Source organism: Odocoileus virginianus, chromosome 2 (genome assembly GCF_023699985.2).
Source record: "Odocoileus virginianus isolate 20LAN1187 ecotype Illinois chromosome 2, Ovbor_1.2, whole genome shotgun sequence".
Classification (NCBI taxonomy): Eukaryota; Metazoa; Chordata; class Mammalia; order Artiodactyla; family Cervidae; genus Odocoileus; species Odocoileus virginianus.
The window spans coordinates 79086247-79108033 of NC_069675.1; the positions used below are offsets into that span (position 1 = coordinate 79086247).

The 21787-nt window shown below is 40.4% G+C and overlaps 1 protein-coding gene across 1 annotated transcript in view; it reads left to right on the forward strand.

The window, feature by feature from the left end:
• NBAS (NBAS subunit of NRZ tethering complex) overlaps nt 1–21787 on the forward strand; it is a 312019-nt gene that overhangs the window by 227787 nt on the left and 62445 nt on the right. Inside the window, exon 45 of the mRNA XM_070451500.1 lies at nt 20019–20237. Within this exon, the coding sequence (XP_070307601.1) occupies nt 20019–20237 (219 nt within the window). The remainder of the gene's footprint in view (nt 1–20018; nt 20238–21787) is intronic.

Consider the following 21787-nt stretch of genomic DNA (forward strand, 5'->3'; position numbering starts at 1 on the left):
TCAGGAGTTATCTGTCATCTACAGAGATCACTGCATGTGCTGTGTAATAACAGTGGTAATAGCTCCCATTTATTGTTCACTTATTATGTACCAGAAGCTGGCTCTCCACTTGACCTTCTCTCTAGTTATCATCACCATGGCCCTGCAAGGTTGATATTACATCTTGGTTTGAAATGAGCACACTGAAGGTTAGAAGTTAAGTAATTTGTTCAAGGTCAGAAGCAAGTTAGTAGCTGAGTCAGAATTCTAGTCCTAGTCTTATCTGTTCTGTGTTAGAGGTCTTCAGCAAATAATAATCTTTCTTTCTCAGGGAGGCACCCACTATTTTCTGAAGCAGATTGGATCCGTTGATGTTATTTCTTATATGGAGTCCACATCTGCCCCTTATCTGGTCTCTTTTTTGTAACAAGAAATAGAACCACTTCCTTCTTTGCTCTTTGAGAAACGGAATAAAAATACCATATATTCCCCAAGATTTTCATCCCCCATTTCTTCTTTATTCCTCAAATAGCCTGGATTTCGTGTGTTTCAGTTATAATCACTTTCTTTTTGACACAACTTATATGTGTGTTCCTCTAAAAAAGAAAAATGGAGAAGAAATGAAAAAGTTAAAAAAAAAAAATCGCTTCTATGTATTACTTTTTCTAGTGCTGTTGTAACTGATTGACACACCCCCAGATGGCTTAAATAATATCATTAATTGTCTTAAATTCTGTAGGTGAGAGGTTGGGCAGGAGTCTCTCTGGGCTGAAATCCAGGTGTAGGAAGGGCTCCATTGTTGTCCAAAGGTTCCAGGGGAGAATACAGTGGTGAGTGAAGGAAGTGAATCTCCCTTCTTTGGCTCGTGGCCCCTCTCCTCCATCTTCAAAGCCAACAACACTGCCTCTTTCTGATTCTCTGTCTTCACATACTTCTCTCCAACCAAAGCCAGGAAAGGGTCTCACTTTCAAGGACTCACGTGACAAGATGGGAGCCTGTGTGGATGGCCCTGGATAATCTCCCCATCGCAGGGAATTGACCATTAATCACATCAGCAAAGTCCCCTTGCTATTACTGTAGCATGTTCATAGATCCGAGGATTAGGATGTACCTCTTTGGGGACCATGATTCTACCCACTTCTACTTTTATATGTAATAAGGTTTTAGACACTTCAGTCACTCAGTTGTTTCCAACTCTTTGTGACCCCATGAATCGCAGCACACCAGGCCTCCCTGTCCATCACCAACTCCCGGAGTTTACTCAAACTCATGCCCATTGAGTCAATGATGCCATCCAGCCATCTCATCCTCTGTCACCCCCTTCTCCTCCTGCCCCCAATCCCTCCCAGCATCAGGGTCTTTTCCAGTGAGTCAGCTCTTCTCATGAGGTAGCCAAAGTACTGGAGTTTCAGCTTCAGCATCAGTCCTTCCAATGAACACCCAGGACTGATCTCCTTTAGGATGGACTGGTTGGATCTCCTTGCAGTCCAAGGGACTCTGAAGAGTCTTCTCCAACACCACAGTTCAAAAGCATCAATTTTTCGGTGTTCAACTTACTTTATGGTCCAACTCTCATATCCACGCATGACTACTGGAAAAACCATAGCCTTGACTAGACGGACTTCGTTGGCAACGTAATGTCTCTGCTTTTTAACATGCTGTCTAGGTTGGTCATAACTTTCCTTCCAAGGAGTAAGTGTCTTTTAATTTCATAGCTGTAGTCACCATCCGCAGTGATTTTGGAGCCCCAAAAAATAAAGTCTGACACTGTTTCCACTGTCTTCCCATCTGTTTCCCATGAAGTGATGGGACCAGATGCCATGTCTTAGTTTTCTGAATGTTAAGCTTTAAGCCAACTTTTTCACTCTCCTCTTTCAATTTCATCAAGAGGCTTTTTAGTTCCTCTTCACCCTCTGCCATAAGGGTGGTGTCATCTGCATATCTGAGGTTATTGATATTGCTCCCAGCAATCTTGATTCCAGCTTGTGCTTCTTCCAGCCCAGCATTTCTCATGATGTACTCTGCGTATAAGTTAAATAAGCAGGGTGACAATATACAGCCTTGACGTACTCCTTTTCCTATTTGGAACCAGTCTGTTGTTCTATGTTCAGTTCCAACTGTTGCTTCCTGACCTGCATACAGGTTTCTCAAGAGGCAGGTCAGGTGGTCTGGTATTCCCATCTCTTTTTTAGAATTTTCCACAGTTTATTGTGATCCACACAGTTGAAGGCTTTGGTGTAGTCAATAAAGCAGAAATAGATGTTTTTCTGGAACTCTCTTGCTTTTTTGGTGATCCAGCAGATATTGGCAATTTGATCTCTGGTTCCTCTGCCTTTTCTAAAACCAGCTTGAACATCTGGAAGTTCTCAGTTCACGTATTGCTGAAGCCTGGCTTGGAAAATTTTGAGCATTACTTTACCAGCGGGTAAGATGAGTGCAATTGTGCGGTAGTTTGAGCATTCTTTGGGATTGCCTTTCTTAGGGATTGAAATGAAAACTGACCTTTTCCAGTCCTGTGGCCACTGCTGAATTTTCCAGATTTGCTGGCATATTGAGTGCAGCACTTTCACAGCATCATCTTTCAGGATTTGAAATAGCTCAACTGGAATTCCATCACATCCACTAGCTTTGTTTGTAGTGATGCTTTCTAAGGCCCACTTGACTTCACACTCCAGGATGTCTGGCTCTAGGTGAGTGATCACACCTTCATGTTTATCTGGGTCATGAAGCTCTTTTTTCGTACAGTTCTTCTGTGTATTCTTGCCACCTCTTCTTAATATCTTCTGCTTCTGTTAGGTCCATACCATTTCTGTTCTTTATCGAACCCATCTTTGCCTGAAATGTTCCCTTGGTATCTCTAATTTTCTTCAAGAGATCTCTAGTCTTTCCCATTCTGTTGTTTTCCTCTATTTGTTTGCATTGATCGCTGAGGAAGGCTTTCTTATCTCTCCTGGCTATTCTTTGGAATTCTGCATTCAAATGGGAATGTCTTTCTTTTTCTCCTTTGCTTTTCACTTCTATTCTTTTTTTTTTTTTTTTTACAGAGTGTTTATTTTATTTTATTTTTTTCATTTATTTTTATTAGTTGGAGGCTAATTACTTTACAATATTGTAGTGGGTTTTGTCATACATTGACATGAATCAGCCATGGAGTTACATATATTCCCCATCCCTATCCCCTCTCCCACCTCCCTCTCCACCCAGTTCCTCTGGGTCTTCCCAGTGCACCAGGCCCGAGCACTTGTCTCATGCATCCAACCTGGGCTGGTGATCTGTTTCACTATAGATAATATACATGTTTCGATGCTGTTCTTTCGAAACATCCCACCCTCGCCTTCTCCCACAGAGTCCAAAAGTCTGTTCTATACATCTGAGTCTCTTTTTCTGTTTTGCATATAGGGTTATTGTTACCATCTTTCTAAATTCCATATATATGTGTTAGTATGCTGTAATGGTCTTTATCTTTCTGGCTTACTTCACTCTGTATAATGGGCTCCAGTTTCATCCATCTCATTAGAATTGATTCAAATGAATTCTTTTTAACGGCTGAGTAATATTCCATGGTGTGTATGTACCACAGCTTCCTTATCTATTCGTCTGCTGATGGGCATCTAGGTTGCTTCCATGTCCTGGATATTATAAACAGTGCTGCGATGAACATTGGGGTGCATGTGTCTCTTTCAGATCTGATATCCTCGGTGTGTATGCCCAGAAGTGGGATTGCTGGGTCATATGGCAGTTCTATTTCCAGTTTTTTAAGAAATCTCCACACTGTTCTCCATAGCGGCTGTACTAATTTGCATTCCCAACAACAGTGTAAGAGGGTTCACTTTTCTCCACACCCTTTCCAGCATTTATTGCTTGTAGACTTTTGGATAGCAGCCATCCTGACTGGCGTGTAATGGTACCTCATTGTGGTTTTGATTTGCATTTCTCTGATAATGAGTGATGTTGAGCATCTTTTCATGTTTGTTAGCCATCTGTATGTCTTCTTTGGAGAAATGTCTGTTTAGTTCTTTGGCCCATTTTTTGATTGGGTCATTTATTTTTCTGGAATTGAGCTGGAGGAGTTGCTTGTATATTTTTGAGATTAATCCTTTGTCTGTTGCTTCATTTGCTATTATTTTCTCCCAATCTGAGGGCTGTCTTTTCACCTTGCTTATAGTTTCCTTTGTTGTGAAAAAGCTTTTAAGTTTCATTAGGTCCCATTTGTTTATTTTTGCTTTTATTTCCAATATTCTAGGAGGTGGGTCATAGAGGATCCTGCTGTGATTCATGTCGAAGAGTGTTTTGCCTATGTTCTCCTCTAGGAGTTTTATAGTTTCTGGTCTTACATTTAGATCTTTAATCCATTTTGAGTTTATTTTTGTGTATGGTGTTAGAAAGTGTTCTAGTTTCATTCTTTTACAAGTGGTTGACCAGTTTTCCCAGCACCACTTGATCAAGAGGTTGTCTTTTTTCCATTGTATATCCTTGCCTCCTTTGTCGAAGATAAGGTGTCCATAGGTTCGTGGATTTATCTCTGGGCTTTCTGTTCTGTTCCATTGATCTATATTTCTGTCTTTGTGCCAGTACCATACTGTCTTAATGACTGTGGCTTTGTAGTAGAGTCTGAAGTCAGGCAGATTGATTCTTCCAGTTCCATTTTTCTTTCTCAAGATTAAGTAATCTTGGCTATTTGAGGTTTTTTATATTTCCATACAAATTGTGAAATTATTTGTTCTAGTTCTGTGAAAAATACCGTTGGAAGCTTGATAGGGATTGCATTGAATCTATAGATTGCTTTGGGTAATATAGCCATTTTGACAATATTGATTCTTCCAATCCATGAACACGGTATGTTTCTCCATCTGCTTGTGTCTTCTTTGATTTCTTTCATCAGTGTTTTATAGTTTTCTATGTATAGGTCTTTTGTTTCTTTAGGTAGATATACTCCTAAGTATTTTATTCTTTTTGTTGCAATGGTGAATGGTATTATTTCCTTAATTTCTCTTTCTGTTTTCTCATTGTTAGTGTATAGGAATGCAAGGGATTTCTGTGTGTTAATTTTATATCCTGCAACTTTGCTATATTCATTGATTAGCTCTAGTAATTTTCTGGTAGAGTCTTTAGGGTTTTCTATGTAGAGGATCATGCCATCTGCAAACAGCGAGAGTTTCACTTCTTCTTTTCCTATCTGGATTCCTTTTACTTCTTTTTCTGCTCTGATTGCTGTGGCCAAAACTTCCAAAACTATGTTGAATAGTAGTGGTGAGAGTGGGCACCTTTGTCTTGTTCAGGGGAAATGCTTTCAATTTTTCACCATTGAGGGTAATGCTTGCTGTGGGTTTGTCACATATAGCTTTTATTATGTTGAGGTATATTCCTTATATTCCTGCTTTCTGGAGAGTTTTAATCATAAATGGGTGTTGAATTTTGTCAGAGGCTTCCTCTGCATCTATTGAGATAATCATATGGTTTTTATCTTTCAATTTGTTAATGTGGTGTATTACATTGATTGATTTGCGGATATTAAAGAATCCTTGCATTCCTGGGATAAAGCACACTTGGTCATGGTGTATGATTTTTTTCATATGTTGTTGGGTTCTGTTTGCTAGAATTTTGTTAAGGATTTTTGCATCTATGTTTATCAGTGATATTGGCCTGTAGTTTTCTTTTTTGGTGGCATCTTTGTCTGGTTTTGGAATTAGGGTGATGGTGGCCTCATAGAATTTGTTTGGAAGTTTACCTTCTTTTGCAGTTTTCTGGAAGAGTTTAAGTAAGGTAGGTGTTAGCTCTTCTCTAAATTTTTGGTGGAATTCAGCTGTGAAATCATCTGCTCCTGGGCTTTTGTTTGCTGGAAGATTTCTGATTACAGTTTCTATTTCCTTGCTTGTGATGGGTCTGTTAAGATCTTCTATTTCTTCCTGGTTCAGTTTTGGAAAGTTATACTTTTCTAAGAATTTGTCCATTTCTTCCAAGTTGTCCATTTTATTGGCATAGAGCTGCTGGTAGTAGTCTCTTATGATCCTTTGTATTTCTTCGTTTCTCTTCTTTTCACAGCTATTTGTAAGGCCTCCTTAGACAACCATTTTTCCTTTTTGCATTTCTTTTCCATGGGGATGGTCTTGATCCCTGTCTCCTGTACAATGTCATTAACCTCTGTCCATAGTTCATCAGGCTCTCTATCTAACAGATCTAGTCCCATAAATCTATTTCTCACTTCCACTCTATAGTCACAAGGGATTTGATTTAGGTCATACCTGAATGGTCTAGTGGTTTTCCCTACTTTCTTCAGTAAGTCTGAATTTGGCAATAAGGAGTTCATGATCTGAATGAGTGCAATTGTGTGGTAGTTTGAGCATTCTTTGGGATTGCCTTTCTTTGGAATTGGAATGAAAACTGACCTTTTCCAGTCCTGTGGCCACTGCTGAGTTTTCCAAATTTGCTGACCTATTAAGTACAGCACTTTCACAGCATCGTCTTTTAGGATTTGAAATAGCTTAACTGGAATTCTATCACCTCCTCTAGTTTTGTTCATAGAGATGCTTCCTAAGGCTCACTTGACTTCGCATTCCAGGATGTCTGGTTCTAGGTGAGTGATCATACCATCGTGGTTATCTGGGTCATGAAGCTCTTTTTTTGTACAGAATTTCTGTGTATTCTTGCCACCTCTTCTTAATATCTTCTGCTTCTGTTAGGTCCATGCCATTTAGTTTCTTTGGCTTTAAAGTTAGTATATTTGATCTTAAATAAACTAAGATCCACTTACTTACATATAAGAAAGTATGTATGCATTATGGCACTACATCAGCATCAAGTTTTTTTTTTAATACCAAAATGGCAAAATGGTAAAAAATATTGAAAAAAAAACCTTAATGCTGATGTAGTGCCATAATGAGTACATACTTTCTTATATGTAAGTAAGTGGATCTTAGTTTATTTAAGATCAAACATACTAACTTTAAAGCCAAAGAAACTACATGCCTGTCTTTGTAATTACTTGTGTGTGTGTGTGTGTGTGTGTGTGTGTATCCACGTTGATCTTTGTGTATACATTACAGCAGTAAATGAAGATCTTTTGATCTTCATAATTTTTTTAAATTGAAAGGATGCATGTCAAACGCATATTTGTCTCAGAAGACACTATTTCTGAAGATCCTTTTCTGAATGAAAAGTTCCTTTCTCAATATTTTTTAAGACTATTTTTTAGAGTAGTTTTGGTTCACAACAAAATTACGAGGAAGGTACAGGGGTTTCCTAATTGTACCTATATATTCTCCCCCACTTTGAAGATCCCTCACTAGGAGATACCTTTTATTTTTTTTCAATTGATAAACCTACACTTGACACATCATCATCACCCAAAGCCCATAGTTTACCTTAGGGTTCACCTTAGTGTAGTACTTTCTGTAGGTATGGACAGATGCATAGTGACATTATTATCTATCCACATTAGAATATCAGAGTATTTTCATTGCCCCGAAAATCCTCTGTGTTCTCCCTATTCATGACTCCCCCCAACCCTGCACCCCCTGTCAACCATTGATCTTTTTACTGTGCCCATATTTTTGCTTCTTTTAGAATGCTGTGTAGTTTATATTTTTATATAGACTATAGCTACATACAGTCATATGCTACATAGCCTTTTCAGATTGGCTTCTTTCACTTAGTAATACGCATTTGAGATTCTCTGTGTCTTTTCATTGCATGATAGTTTATTTTAAATGCTGAATAATATCCCATTGTGTGGATATACTCATTTATTTATCCATTCACCTACTGCAGGACATGTGGTCATTCCTAAGTTTTGGCAATTATGATTAGAGCTGTTGAAAACATTAACGTGTAGGTTTTTATGTGGACATATGTTTTCAGCTCCTTTGGATAAATACCAAGGAGTACAATAATATGGTAAGAGTGTGTTTAATTTTGTAAGAAACTTCCAAACTGTCTTCCAAAGTGACTGTACCATTTTGCATTCCCACCAACAGTGAATGAGAGTTCTTGTTTCTCCACATCCTAGCCAGCATTTGATGGTGTCAGAGTTCTAGATTTTGGCCATTCTGATCTGTGTGTAGTGGTATCTCACTGCTGTTTTAATTTACATTTCCCTGAGGATATATGATATCCAGTATCTTCTTACATGTTTATTTGTCATCTGTATATATTCTTTGGTGAGATGTGTTTTAAAGTCCTTGGCCCATTTTTTAACCGGCTAGTCTCCTTATTGTTGTTTTAAGAGTTCTTTGTATATTTTATGTAACAGTACTTGATCAGATGTGTCTTTTGCAAATATTTTCTTCCCGTCTGTAGCTTGTCTCTCACTTTCTCAACATTGTATTTCTCAGAGCAAAAGTTTTTAATTTTAGTGAAGTCTAGTTATCAATGGGTTATGTCTTTGGTATTATATCTGAAAACTCATATGCCTACTCAGGTCATCTAGATTTTCTCCTATGTGATCTCTTAAAAGTTTTTAGTTTCATGTTTTACACTTAAGTATAAGGTCCATTTGTAGTTAATTTTTGTGAAAGATGTAGGTCTGGGTTTAGATTGATTTTTTTTTTCCTTCCTTTTTTTGGCATTTGGATGTCCAGTTGTTCCAGCACCATTTGTTGAAAAGACTGTCTTTGCTCCATTGTATTGCCTTTGTTCCTGTGTCTAAGATCAGTCAGGTGTACATATCAGGCATACTTATATGTTGTCCATTTCCCCCCCTAAATTTTAATGGTGTTTGTTGTTGCTATTTTATAATCATACTAAACTTGACTATTGGAGAAGGAAATGGCAACCCACTCCAGTATTCCTGTCTGGAGAATCCCGTGGACTGAGAAGCCTTGTGGGCCACAGTCCATGGGGTCGCAAAGAGTAGGACACGAATGAAGTGACTTAGCAAACTTGACTGTAAAGCATTACATTTATTCAGTTTTACAGGGTGACTGAATATTAACTCATAATTTTTTCTCCTATAATCTCATAAGTATTTTGCCTGTTTATCTTTGGTTTTGATGCAGTCAACATTTGACTCATTTGATTTCGAACTGAGTGAGTTTTATTCATTCCAGATACATTCAGGAACTGTTTATGTGAGCACATTTTCAGTGCCATTGTTCTAGGTGCTGTAAACAGATTAAAAAAAAAAAAGACTGCCAAGCTCCTTGCACTTGCGAAGCTCACAGTTGATTGGGATAAATGTATGAATACATATCAAATGAACTTATAATTTAATATAAGAAGTGTCATTAAGGATATTATTAAATGCTGTGTGTTCAAAGGAAGAGATAAGTAAGTGTTTATTGAATGCCTTCTATATTCCAGGCATATATTTGTTACTAATGCTACATAGTAGTGATTATTTCAGGGTTTTTAAATGTGCAGTGTATATTGCTCTCATCTGACCTTCAGCTAGATTGTATGTATTATTACAGTTGTACACATTATCCTTCCATTTTTATTCTTAAATGCCTTTTCATTTAAGGCACCATTTTCATCTATTTTCCAAGGTGAGAGTTTTGTTTGATAAGCAAATCCTATCTTGACAAAAATGCAAAAAGCCAGGAGCTTAGGAGATAAGCAAAAGACGAGCAAATCTAAAAAAGAATTGTTTTTCTCATGTGACTGTCAAAGGCCCAGAATAAAGGGAGCAGGTAGAATACTCGAAGGATAGAAAGTAGTTTTTGAAGCGTGATATGATGTAATATAATTTACTCATAAATAAAAAAACATTGACAGTCCTATGAAAAATGACCTGTTACAAGACTCTAAGGAGAAGAAAGGCTGGCCTGTTTAAAGTCTTAAGTGGTCTTTACATTTCCAAAGTTGACTATTTACCCACTTGCCCTTTTCCCATTTATGAAAAGTGAAAAATCCACAAATTTCCCTAGAAGTTGGTCTGGTTTTCCTATTTGGCACAGGATCTCTTCAAGTAGGCATCATTGGCTGCTTTGTTCATTCATCGACCAGGTATTTTTTGAGTCAGTGATGGGCTGGGAGAGAGTCTGTGCTATGACCCTTAATGGTCTTACCTTCCAGTGTTTAATCCCCTGTGTCATCTCCTCCCTTTGAGTGTGGACTGGACTGACTTAATTCCGTTTTAACAAGCAGAATATGTACAGCAAGAGTGACAGGATGCCCTTTACAAAATTAAGTTATGACAAGACCGTGGCTTCTTTCTCGGGTGCCATCTCCCCTCCTTGGGTCATGCACTCTTGGGGAATCGATGCACCCTGTCATGAAGAGCCCCAGATGGGGAGACCAAGGATGCCAGTCACCATGGGGTAAATGTGGTCATGCATCTCCTGCCACCCAACCAAGTGACCCGATGAAACCACAGAACTGACCAGTGGTTCATTTCTGGCCTCCTGAGAGATCTTAATCCAGAGAGACACCTAGCTAAACCATACCAGATTCATGAATCATAGGAACTGTGAGATAATCAATGTTTTAAGCTTCTAAATTTGGGTTATTTGTTATCCAAGAATGGAAAAACACCATCAGTGCCTCCTGTGTATCAGAAATTATTCTCAGTGCTAGGTATATAGCTGCGGTCAGATTCAGAAGAGTTTTGTTGCCAAGCAGACAGCCTATTTTTAACAGGCCCCTTTGGCTGCTTCCTCAAGGAGGGATTGTGGGCATGGCATCCACTCTGAGTATTGTGACCTGTAGGAGAAGAAGCCTGAGAATTGACCCTTAGATTGTCTGTCAGCATCACCCTGTAATGATAAGAGGGACTAATATTTTCTTCCGAAAGTCTTTCATAGTCATCTAGGCTAACTACGGATGTGGATTAACTGTTTTCCTCTTCACATCCAGCCCTCAAACAAGATATATAAGACAGGGAAGGTGGTATTTATTGTAATGTTACTCTGTGAATTGTCCTGCCACCTATGTGAAATAAATACTTTTATCATCATTTTAAGAGATAAGAAAATTAAAGCTCAAGGATGTTAAATGACTGCTCCAGTGTCTCATGAGCTAGACATGACCAAGTCAGGATTCGTCAATAGGCCTGCTCCCCAAATCTTGATTCCTACGGCCTCCCTCGACTGAGAAATTTGGCTGCAAAAGCCCATCTTGGGTACTCGTGATTATTGGCTTGACTGGCAAGCTGAAAACTCATTCTCTGTTTGTGCTTGGAAATTATTTCAAATTGGCTATGGTAATAATTTAGTAAGATTGAAAATTGGCCGAAAGACCGTGTTCGCCGTCCAATCATAAATGATGATGCCTCTGTTGCCGAGGAGGAGTCTGGCGGGCCCTCAGCTGCTGTGTGTTTCTGCAGCCCTTGCAGGCTTCTCCATGAATAAAGCACAAGAAAGAGTACACACTCCTTCCTGGGAGGCTTGTGGGCTCTAAATTCACAGGGGTGGACGTCTTGGGGAAGACAGAAGAATAAATCAGCAATCTTAGAATAATGTACAGCAAATACCAAAGTATATTTTAACATTTAGGAAAAAAAAAGGAGAAAAATCCAGAAATCACCTCCCTACTGAAATGTTATTCTCTGCCTGGCTGACTTCAGGGTTCTGAATTTTTCATTGTTCAACCATAAATCTTCACCGATGTGGGTCCCCCTCTCCTCCTCCATTCTTTGTTCATCCTATGATCCCTTCTCTCGTTTATTAAGTACCTTTTAAACTTACAAGCAGATTTATCTTCTAATTGCCATTTTATGAATACTTTCTCTTGCCTGTGCAGTAAAGGGATTTATAATGGAAAGTCATACCCTCTCTACTCAGCTGGTGCCAAAAGCTTTTCAAGTAATGGTACCCAAAGGAAGATCCCTGTCTAATTGCAGCCATCTCAGGATGCTGGTTGTTTCTGCCTACCTGACAGTCAAGGGGAACTCTTCATAGATGGAGTCAGTAAACAAATATAATAGTGAAGGATTCAGAATTGATGTGATCTATGACTTGTAATGTGGTAGCAGTAAGGTAAAAATGGTTAACAGTTAGTTGATGGGACCAGCCAGGAAAGGCCTCATAGTAGATGAGGTATTTGAGCCCAGTCTTAATAAATGAGGGTGTTTGTCATACAGGGAAAAATTAAAAGAGCAGGGGCATTCCAGGTAGATGTGGCAGTTTGGTACAGGCATGAAATAATCTAGTGCCCTCAGTTGACTACAAGACGTGATATAAATAGAAGTATCTTGATGAAGCTACAGAGAGAAGAAAGAGCCTGGTAATGAATGGATGCTCACCTGGCTAAAGGTTTTAGACTATCCTGAGAATGGACCAATTAAATGTAAATTTTAGGCTGGGTAGTGACATTCTCAGATTCTTGCTTTAGAAAGATCACCTTGGTGATGATCAGAGAAAGGAACAGACGGCACCAGCTTGAACTCAGGGAAACTCCAGCGTGAAGGCCATTGTGGTGTTTTGTGGGAGAGATGGAGATGGACCAGAGAGGCACTGACACCAGACTGACTCAATTTGTGCTAATGACTGTAGTGCAGGCATGTGTGCTCTATCTCTGCGTTCATAATGCATTTCTGTAAACATCCTTTGAGGATGCTATTTAACCTTTTGGTCTCTGAATCACCTAGCAAAGTTCCTTAATCATAGTATAACCAGCTTTCTGCCCAGCATATGTCATCTGATGAGCGAGTTTTTCATCCCACCCATATGTGTGGAAGACTATGATGAATTGATGCCACTTATCAAATGATAAAAATTTCCATGAAGAGAACAGAGTAAAACACTTTTAAATTAACACTGACCCTGGAAAATCTGGAAAAGTCCCTCCATTAATACTGTGGCCTCTCATCATATCGAATTAAATCCTGATGAATCTTAGACACATTGTGAAGTTCTTTGAGTGGCAGCATGGTGATGAATAGAGAGACAGGTTTATAGTTAGACTTTCCTGAGTTCCCATCAAGCTCGACCTTGGGGAAATGACTCTGAGTTTTCTCCTCTATATAATGGGGAATAATAATTACTCCTATATAAATATAGATTAATTTTAGAATGTTTTTAGACACAAGTGAAAATCCAATTAAATTAGCTTAACTGAGCAGAAAATTTCTTGGCTTATGTAACTCAAAGGCTCAGAGGTGGGGCTGACTTTGGGGTTGGGTGATTCAACAGTGAGTGATCATCAACAAGCCAGTTTCTGTCTCTTTTCTCTGTGGTCTGTGGTGTTCACTTCACCCTCAGGCTCTTTGCTTCAGTACACTGACTGATGGAAACAGGCGGCATCGCTTCCTAATCCATACACACCAGGTAGGGTGCGCGCTCCACGTGCGCGCAGAAAAGAAAACCTGAGCCTCTCACTCAGGGGTTACCTCACCCCTGAACAGATTCCTCTGGCTTCTGGTAGTCAGTTGGCCCAACCACCTGGACTAACCACTGTGGTGAGGTGTGAGGTTACCGTGAATGGCCTGACCCCATCAGGACTAAGCCTAGGCGGCCCTGAGTCAGCCCCATGCCCACGGCATGGGCAGCATTTACTAGACAAGTATGGAGTGGACGTAAGGGAGACAACATGCACCTTGAATAACCATTGTGAAGATTAAATAAAATAGCAAGAATAAAGATCTTGGTGTCAGTAGGTGCTCAGTAGCAGTCAGTTCCCCTTCTGCTTTTCTTTATCCCTCTTTCTGTTTACTGTCACCTAGAACGTCTAAAAATGACATTTGAATTCCTTTCAGCCCAATTTCAAACATCTAGCAACAGTTCGGGAGAAGGAAATGGCAACCCACTCCAGTATTCTTGCCTGGAGAATCCCAGGGACGGAGGAGCCTGGTGGGCTGCCGTCTATGGGGTCACACAGAGTCGGACACGACTGAAGTGACTTAGCAGCAGCAGCAACAGTTCAGTTTGGTTTTGAATGATCCAAAATAGTTTTAAGAGTTAGAATAAGATCTAGATTTTCATACTTATATTTGGTTTTGACATAAACTCAGCAGATCTACTTAAAATGCTCTTAATAATAACAGTTTGTGTTGTGTATCCCATGCATGCATATAATAGGAAAAGATTTTTAAATGGAAAATGTGAATGAATGCTTTCACAGCCCCAGTGGACAGGAACCTTCATTACTGATTGCAGGAACATCTCATTTCTAACATTCTTCATGGCCCTCTTCGTTAAGATAAAGGTGACCTTCAAGTTGTTGAAAAACTCAGGGATGTAATAGCTATGTCACTGCTGAAAGTGAACAGTGCAAAAGATAGGGCCATTTACACTTTGTTGAAGAATGATGATATTACTGTCATTATTACACATGGGAAAAGGCAAAGATAAAGTGGCTTTAGTGTCCTGCATGATTCATTTTTTTATATAAGCAATTGACAGTTAAAGCAGAGGAGCAAAATTCTACTGTTGATTTTTTAAAGTATATGATTCACTGTGACAAAGCCTGCATTCTTATTTTTATGTTTGAATAGCTTGTAAACTATATTAAAGCAAACATTTTCCAAACTTGCCAATTTCGTTTTCTGTTGGATAACATTTAAGGTACTATTTCATAATACTCTATGTTTACAATCTAAAACAGTGCTTAAAATATTAGACTAAGCACTGAGACTCAAAAAATGAGTAAAACACAGATCCTGCTCTGATGGATCTCATAATCTTGGAAGGAAAGTAGACCAATATAAAGTACACATATATAACGTTCAGCATCAGCAGAGAAAGTAACATCATGCTGTCAGAGAAACATACAAGGATTTCTTCTTTGTTGAAGTCAATTAAATCTAACTTAGATAATTTGATACCTCACTGGTAGCCTCGACCTTTGCTGGCCCCTACAAGTCATCCTGTCATCCTTGGAGCAGATTAGCAGGTGCTTTACAAACTATGAGTTACAATCCATTAGTGGATCCTGCAATTACAGTGTTGGGATTGACATTAAAACAGAACAAACAGGAAAAAATACTGGTCAGTAGACTAGTATCAGAGAATACCAAATTGTACCTCACCACAGTAGGGGGTGTATTGTTTCATGAAACTTGGGCTTTTAATATATGTGTACGTGTCCATGCATATATTCTGATATTGAGATTTGATGCACACAGTGTGCAGGTCTTGGGCAGAAATGTTTGGAAGCTTTGGCCACCTGATGCAAAGAGCTGACTCACTGAAAAAGACTCTGGTGCTGGGAAAGATTGAGGGCAGAAGACGGGGACAGAGGATGAGATGGTTGGATGGCATCGTAGACTCAACGGACATGAGTTTGAGCAAACTCCAGGAGACAGCGAAGGACAGGGAAGCCTGGCATGCTGCAGTCCATGGGGTTGCAGAGAGTCGAATACGACTTAGTGACTGAACAACAGCAAACTCCCCATGTTGCAAGTTCACCTTGCCCGCATCTTCACGGGGATCCTGCTCATCCTGCCAGTCCTAGCTTAGGTGCCACCTCCTTTATAAAGACTTTCTTGCCTTTCTAAGACAGATACTTTTTCTTGCACCTGCATAGTTAGTTTATATTTCTGTCACATTTTATGAATATTTATTTTTGTGTTTGGTTTTTCCATTAGGATGGATGTTCTTCTAAAGTATAGAGTGTGTTTTAATTTCCTTTTGTATCCCCTGTGCCAAGACTAGGCCCAGCACATGGTAAGCGTTGGAGTGTCTGTGCTCGAAAAGGAGGAGATGAAAGAAAAGTGGAGTGAGGTTTTAAATAGAACCCAGAAAGAAAGGATATCTCTCTATCCTGTATTAGTCAAAGAAAATTTTTTCAGTCTCTCAAATTAACTGTGATGTTAAAACCAAAGTATGAGTATAGTGATTTTGCTCTTGACTTTTCCATTAGTTAAGACAGTTGCTGTTAGCAACGTGAATGGTAGGTAAACCCTGGCTTTCCCACCCTGACTCTATCGGTAGCATCTGGCTTTTCCTAAGGCACCTGTCAGTTCATAAATACCCACCTTATCTGAAAGTCACACTGTATTCATTTTTAAAAGAAAAGAATAGTATCTGCTCGGTGAGATTTCATCAGCCTTAAGGTACACACAAGGGACGTTGTCTTGGTGAATTTGAATCAAGCCATTCATGACAGCGACAGCCCTGATTGTGTCATTCTTCTGAGTCAACTCCTCCCTTGCACGGCTTCCCAGGCATGAGCGTGATAGAGAGCTGTCCTCTTGCCCGGCACACATGCCCTTTGTGTTGGCCCGTTCCTTCTCCCTCTCTCAGGCTCTTATGGGCCTTTACTTGCACTCAGCATCCAGGCCATGTGGCATCCACTTTACCCCAGCATCCCCCCACCGTCCCCCTTTAAGCTGGGGACCTCTTAAAGTTCTTCCTTTCCCATCTTAATGCCTCCTCACCCCCAAGGACTCCCCTTAGAGACAGCATCCCTCAGCAAACCTTTCTGCCCCTCTAGCCCTTCCCTTCCTGTCCAGACAGACTGCCCCTCGGAGGCCCTCATCAGCAGGTCACGTTTACCCTTCTGCACTTGAAAGATCCTGCCTCCTTGCAACGCCATTTCTTTCTGTTTTTCCAGCTAGAGTTTAGAGACCCCAGGGACAGGGACCTGATCTCATTTTGTCTGTGTCACCAGTACCCAGCCCGGGGCCAGATGTCCAGCGCCTTCACTGGGTGGCTGTCCGTGAATAAACTCAAAATCCTCACTGCCTAATGTCCAATGTCTAATGTCCTGCTGCCTCTTCCTGCGTGACTTCTGACCGCCCCCGACTGGCCTTGTCTGGACGACATCTGGTCCTGAGGCTTCTGTTTCAAGTTCTTGAAAATGTCCTTGTGAATTTAGTCTCTTGAGGCCATCTTACAGGAATAAGACACGAGGGCCCCTGGTAAATAAATAAGACACTAGAGAGCCTTTGGGCGCATTCCGGACTACAAATTTCTCAAGACATGAGGCATGTTGAGAACATGCTATTTCATTGGACTTTTCAAGGTTCTTCCCCCACACCCTTATGTTGAGCAGAGTTGTTGAGTAATTTAGCAGCTATTTTTGGTTTGTCTACAATGTGCTAGACATTGTATTAAGGGCTAGGGGTACAGAGATTTAAAAAGTACATTTTCTTCCTTGAAGGATCACATTGTTTAGTCAGAGGAAATGTACAAGAAACCAGACAATTTTAACACAGTGAGATGGGTTCTTTGATACAGGTGAGCTTTAAAAGGAACACATAAGGGAGGAGATGATGTTAGCGACAGCATCTCAAAGGAGTGAACCCTGAACTGATTTGGGAAGGACAGGCAAAGGCAGGCTTGAGAAAGGATGACAGTTTTTCCCAGATACTTGTAGTTTCATATTTAAAAAAATTCTACAGCATGTTTTTAAACTAAAAAACTGACTAAAACGTTCCCATGCAATTATCTTCAGAATACCACTTGCCTTCTGTGCCTCCTGAACTCCTGCAGGTCAGATTCCGTAGCTAGCCTGGCACTCAATACTACCAACAATTTATTCTCAGTTCATCTTTCCAGCTAAAGCTTTTTAATATTTTAGACTGGGGAGTCAGTCAATCATAGCCCACTGCCTGTTTTTGTACTGCCCTTAGCTAAGCTAGTTTTTACAGTCCTTAAAGGATTCTAAGAACTAGCCAGCCAACCAAAAGAATACACGTCAGAGACCATAAGTGACCTCCAAACTCTAGCATTTTCTATCCGGCCCTTTCCACTCCTGCTGTCAGTGCTCACTAGTGGTTATACACATGTCATAAGCTCTCCTACTCCCACAGTCTGCTTTCACCATTCTGTCATTTTGAAATGTTGTCATTCATCCGTTCATTCCTTTATACGTTCAGTACACTTCTTATGTGTGCGGCACCATCCTGAGCTCTGGGGAGACGGCAGTGAAGACCACAGCGAGTAGAAGCCCAGCATGCCAGTGGTGACGAGGAAGCAATGTAGGCTGAGGAGAGGGCGGCCCGTGAGGGCGGAGGGCGTGCCCGCTCTTCCTCAGTGCTCGGGGAGGCCGCGTCCTGAGGGGAGCACAGGAACGAGCGTGAGGATCCCTGGGAGAACATTCCAGACAGAGGGCCCGACAAGCAGAAAGGCTGTGCGGGCCTGCAGGGAGGTCAGTGTCTTAGGAATAGGCTGGGAGCGGGAGAAGGGAGGACACAGGGTTAGAGAGGTGGGGTGAGTGGGAGGGCACGTCATACAGGGTCCAGTGGGGCTGTGAAGTCTTGATTTCATTCACTCGCCCTGTCAGATGCTGTGACGAGGCAGACATGACCGAGGGACTGTGGTGGACAGTGGGGGGGTGGGGGTGGGGAGCACTGGCTTGGTCACCACGGACCTGGATTCCAGCTTTCACTCTCTCACTCTTCACGAACCCAAATGTATCACCTACCTTCTCTGGGGCTCAGTCTTTCCATCCACATCACCGGGGGGCATATGGAGGTCTGTTGAACTAAACACGGGTTCTAGGATATCTTGAATTTCTCAGTCACAGAAAGGCATTCACAGTATTTAAGGGAAGAGACAATACTGTAGCTGATCCGTGCCGGTCACTGGTGGCTTCTGGTTTTATGTCATGGGTGCTGGGGGTTGCAGAACTTGTTCTGAAGCTGTATTTGCAAACAGTTACAGTGCAGTGAAAATTGTGCTTTCCTAAAGGTACCTTTCATCCATATCTATTAAGAGCCTAAGAAAATGCCAGCCATCTATTATAAAACAATTTTATGTGGAGTGACTTGGAGGGAGCTGTTGGGGATGGAGGGTAGCGGAGGTTTGCCTCTTGCTGGGGTCATTAGTGCTATGTATTTGATGCCTGTGCCTACTTTTCAGAATAACCAGACACAGGACATGACTGATTTTAAGAAGTAATAGGAAGGATGAGATTTGGTCCTAGGATGCTTTATCTGTTGTTATTGCTGTTTTTTAAATCAACACAGAGTCCTCTTACAGCTCTAGTAAAAATGTGCTTGAGCAGTTGACAGGCAACTAAAATCTGGGTCTGGGGCAGCACAAACCAGCAGGGCTTGAAAGGCCCCAGAGTGGCTCTGAAGAATGTGGTGTGTCTATCAAAACGGGTTAAGTTGAGATTTAATTTGTATTCTTGGGGCCAAGTGAACTTAACATTTTAAATATTAGAAAAAATATAAGCGTTGCATGCCTATCATAGTGACTGTCATATATCAGAATTCAGTAAGCAACTGGTGAGTAAATGAGTGAATATAACGTTATTCTAGAAAATTTGGAAAGTCGAGAACAGAATTGCTCATAACCTCAACACTTTAACAGTGGTCACTAGTGTGTGTGTGTTGTCTTCAGCCACATGCACGTTCACTTTCACTTTCACTTTTGGGCTTCTCTGGGACTCAGATGGTAAAGAATCCGCCTGCAATGCAGGAGACCTGGGTTTGATCCCTGGGTTGGGAAGATCCCCTGGAGAAGGGAAAGACTATCCACTCCAGTATTCTGGCCTGGAAAATTCCACGGACTGTGTGGTCCATGGGGCCGCAAAGAGTCGGACACGACTGAGCGACTTTCACTTTTCACATGCATAGGTATAGTTCAGATTTTAATGTACGCATGATACAGTTTTATGATTTCTGATTCCTAAAATTGAACATTTTATGATAATCATACAATCAAGCAGTGATAATGGCTGTACTCTTACTGTAACTCTTAGTGACTGCATAATACTCTATCAAGTGATTTGTCAAACGCTAGTTACCATTTCTCTTACTATCAATTGGATTGCTTTTAAAGTTGTATTTTTACATTCTTATTCCAGTTAAAGTCTTCTTGCCTATACTGTTTTCTTCTTTTGAATTATTTCCTTATAATAAACTATGAGAATTGGTTATAGAAATGACTCCTCATTTTTTTCACTGTAACCAGTAATCTATTTGAATATGTTTCATCATGACACCACCTGCTTTGGGTGTTAGCATTTTTAAAAAGGCTATATTTATGCATTTAATAGTGCAAGTGATACCACCCTATTTTCGTTTTCTTCATGGAAGAAAAACTAGTATAGCAAAAGTCCTATTCATTAAAGCTTATGTATTAAAATTTCACTCTTGTTCTCTCTACCACACTAATACTTTACTAAATATATCACATGTAATATGTAAGGTGATTCTTACCTTTGTTCAGTTCCTCTCTCTCACTTTCTTTTTGTTACTGTTGTTGGTAAAGCTGTCTCTGGAAGCACGTAAAGAAATGACTGGAAAGGCTATTAAGGCAGTCAAACATTTTATTGAAAAGCCACGAAAAAGAAGTTCAGAAGAAGACACTGAGGAGGCTGGCGGGTCTGGGGTGACCTATGCAGATACCTTGAATCATCTGGAGCAATCACTGGCACACCTGGAAACCCTTGACCACAGCTTCATCATTTCTCTGAAGAACAGTGAGCAGGTAATGAAATGCAGACTTCTGTATGCTCACACACTCGGATAATGTCAGTGTATTCTTTCATTTGTCTTTTAAAGCTACATTCATAGTTGTGATCGGCTTTTCAGTCTTTCAGATTTTTTTCAATAACTGTTTTTTAAGTTGAAGTATATAGTTAATTTACAGGGTTGTGTTTCAAGTGTACAGCAAAGTGATTCCGTCACATGGGCTCCCCTGGTGGCTCAGCTGGTAAAGAATCCACCTGTGACATGGGAGACCTGGGCTTGATCCGTGGGTTGGTAAGATCCCCTGAAGATCCTCTGAAGGCTATCCACTCCAGTATTCTGGCCTGAAGAATTCCTTGGACAGAGGAGCCTGGAGGGCTACAGTCCATGGGGTCACAAAGAGTCAGACGTCACTAAGTGACCAACACACACACACTCACGCTCTATTTCTAGCTGGGAGATGTTTTGCTTTCCAATTGAATGATGATAAATTTTTCTAACTTTCAGAAAAATGCAGAAATAGCCATCCATGCTTGCCTCAGAAGTTTTTTGTTTGTTTGTTTGTTTTAAAGAATGTATGTTCTCATCCTGTTTTTCTGGTGCATTTTCCAATATAATTTATTCTTGATATGACTTTTTTGGCTGATGAAGTTGTTCCTAGTTCATTCTAGTTGGGACCGTCTGGTCTAGTGGAGTCTCAAAAAGCCCACTCATGGGAGTCATGAGCCCCGATGAGGTTTGGGGACCAGAGGGTTCGGATTACATAAGGAAACCCTCTGTAGCCTTTGGAGCTTTTCTTCTGTATTATCACCATCATGGGAATTTTAATATTCTTTTCCATAGCTCAGTTGGTAAAGAATCCGCCTGCAATGCAGGAGACCCCAGTTCTATTCCTGGGTTGGGAAGATCCACTGGAGAAGGGATAGGCTACCCACTCCAGTATTCTTGGGCTTCCTTGGTGACTCAGCTGGTAAGGAATCTGCCTGCATTGTGGAAGACCTGGGTTCGATCCCTGGAGAAGGGAAAGGATACCCACTCCAGTATTTTGGCCTGGAGAATTCCCATAGTCCATGGGGTTGCAAAGAGCTGGACATGACTGAGTGACTCACTTTCACTTTCTATAACTAAAAAGTTGACAAATCACTACATAAATGGTTTTCATCCAGGTGAAAACAGTGTTTAGGTATGTAAAAAAATATTCCATTTGCTTTGTAATGCTGTAGTGAATGAACCTATAAGTGGCCATTGATCTGTTTTTTTTTTTTTAATCTTATGTGTTTAATGAATTATATTCTTGGCTTGTAAAACAATATATATATTTCCGACTAGAAAAATCAGTCAGTGGAGAGGAGTCCAGATACTGAACAAATGGAAGATTTCAAAATATGTATGAGACACAAAAATGCAAGCCCCTCATCCAAGAGATAATGAGAGGAATCCATAAGCCTGATTGCAGTTTTATTTCATTTTTGTATGTTTTAGTGCCTATTAGCCTATCTAATAAATAATATTAAATAATGATATGAGCAATATAGAAGCCTTCACAGGGAGCAAATTGGCCTTACCGAT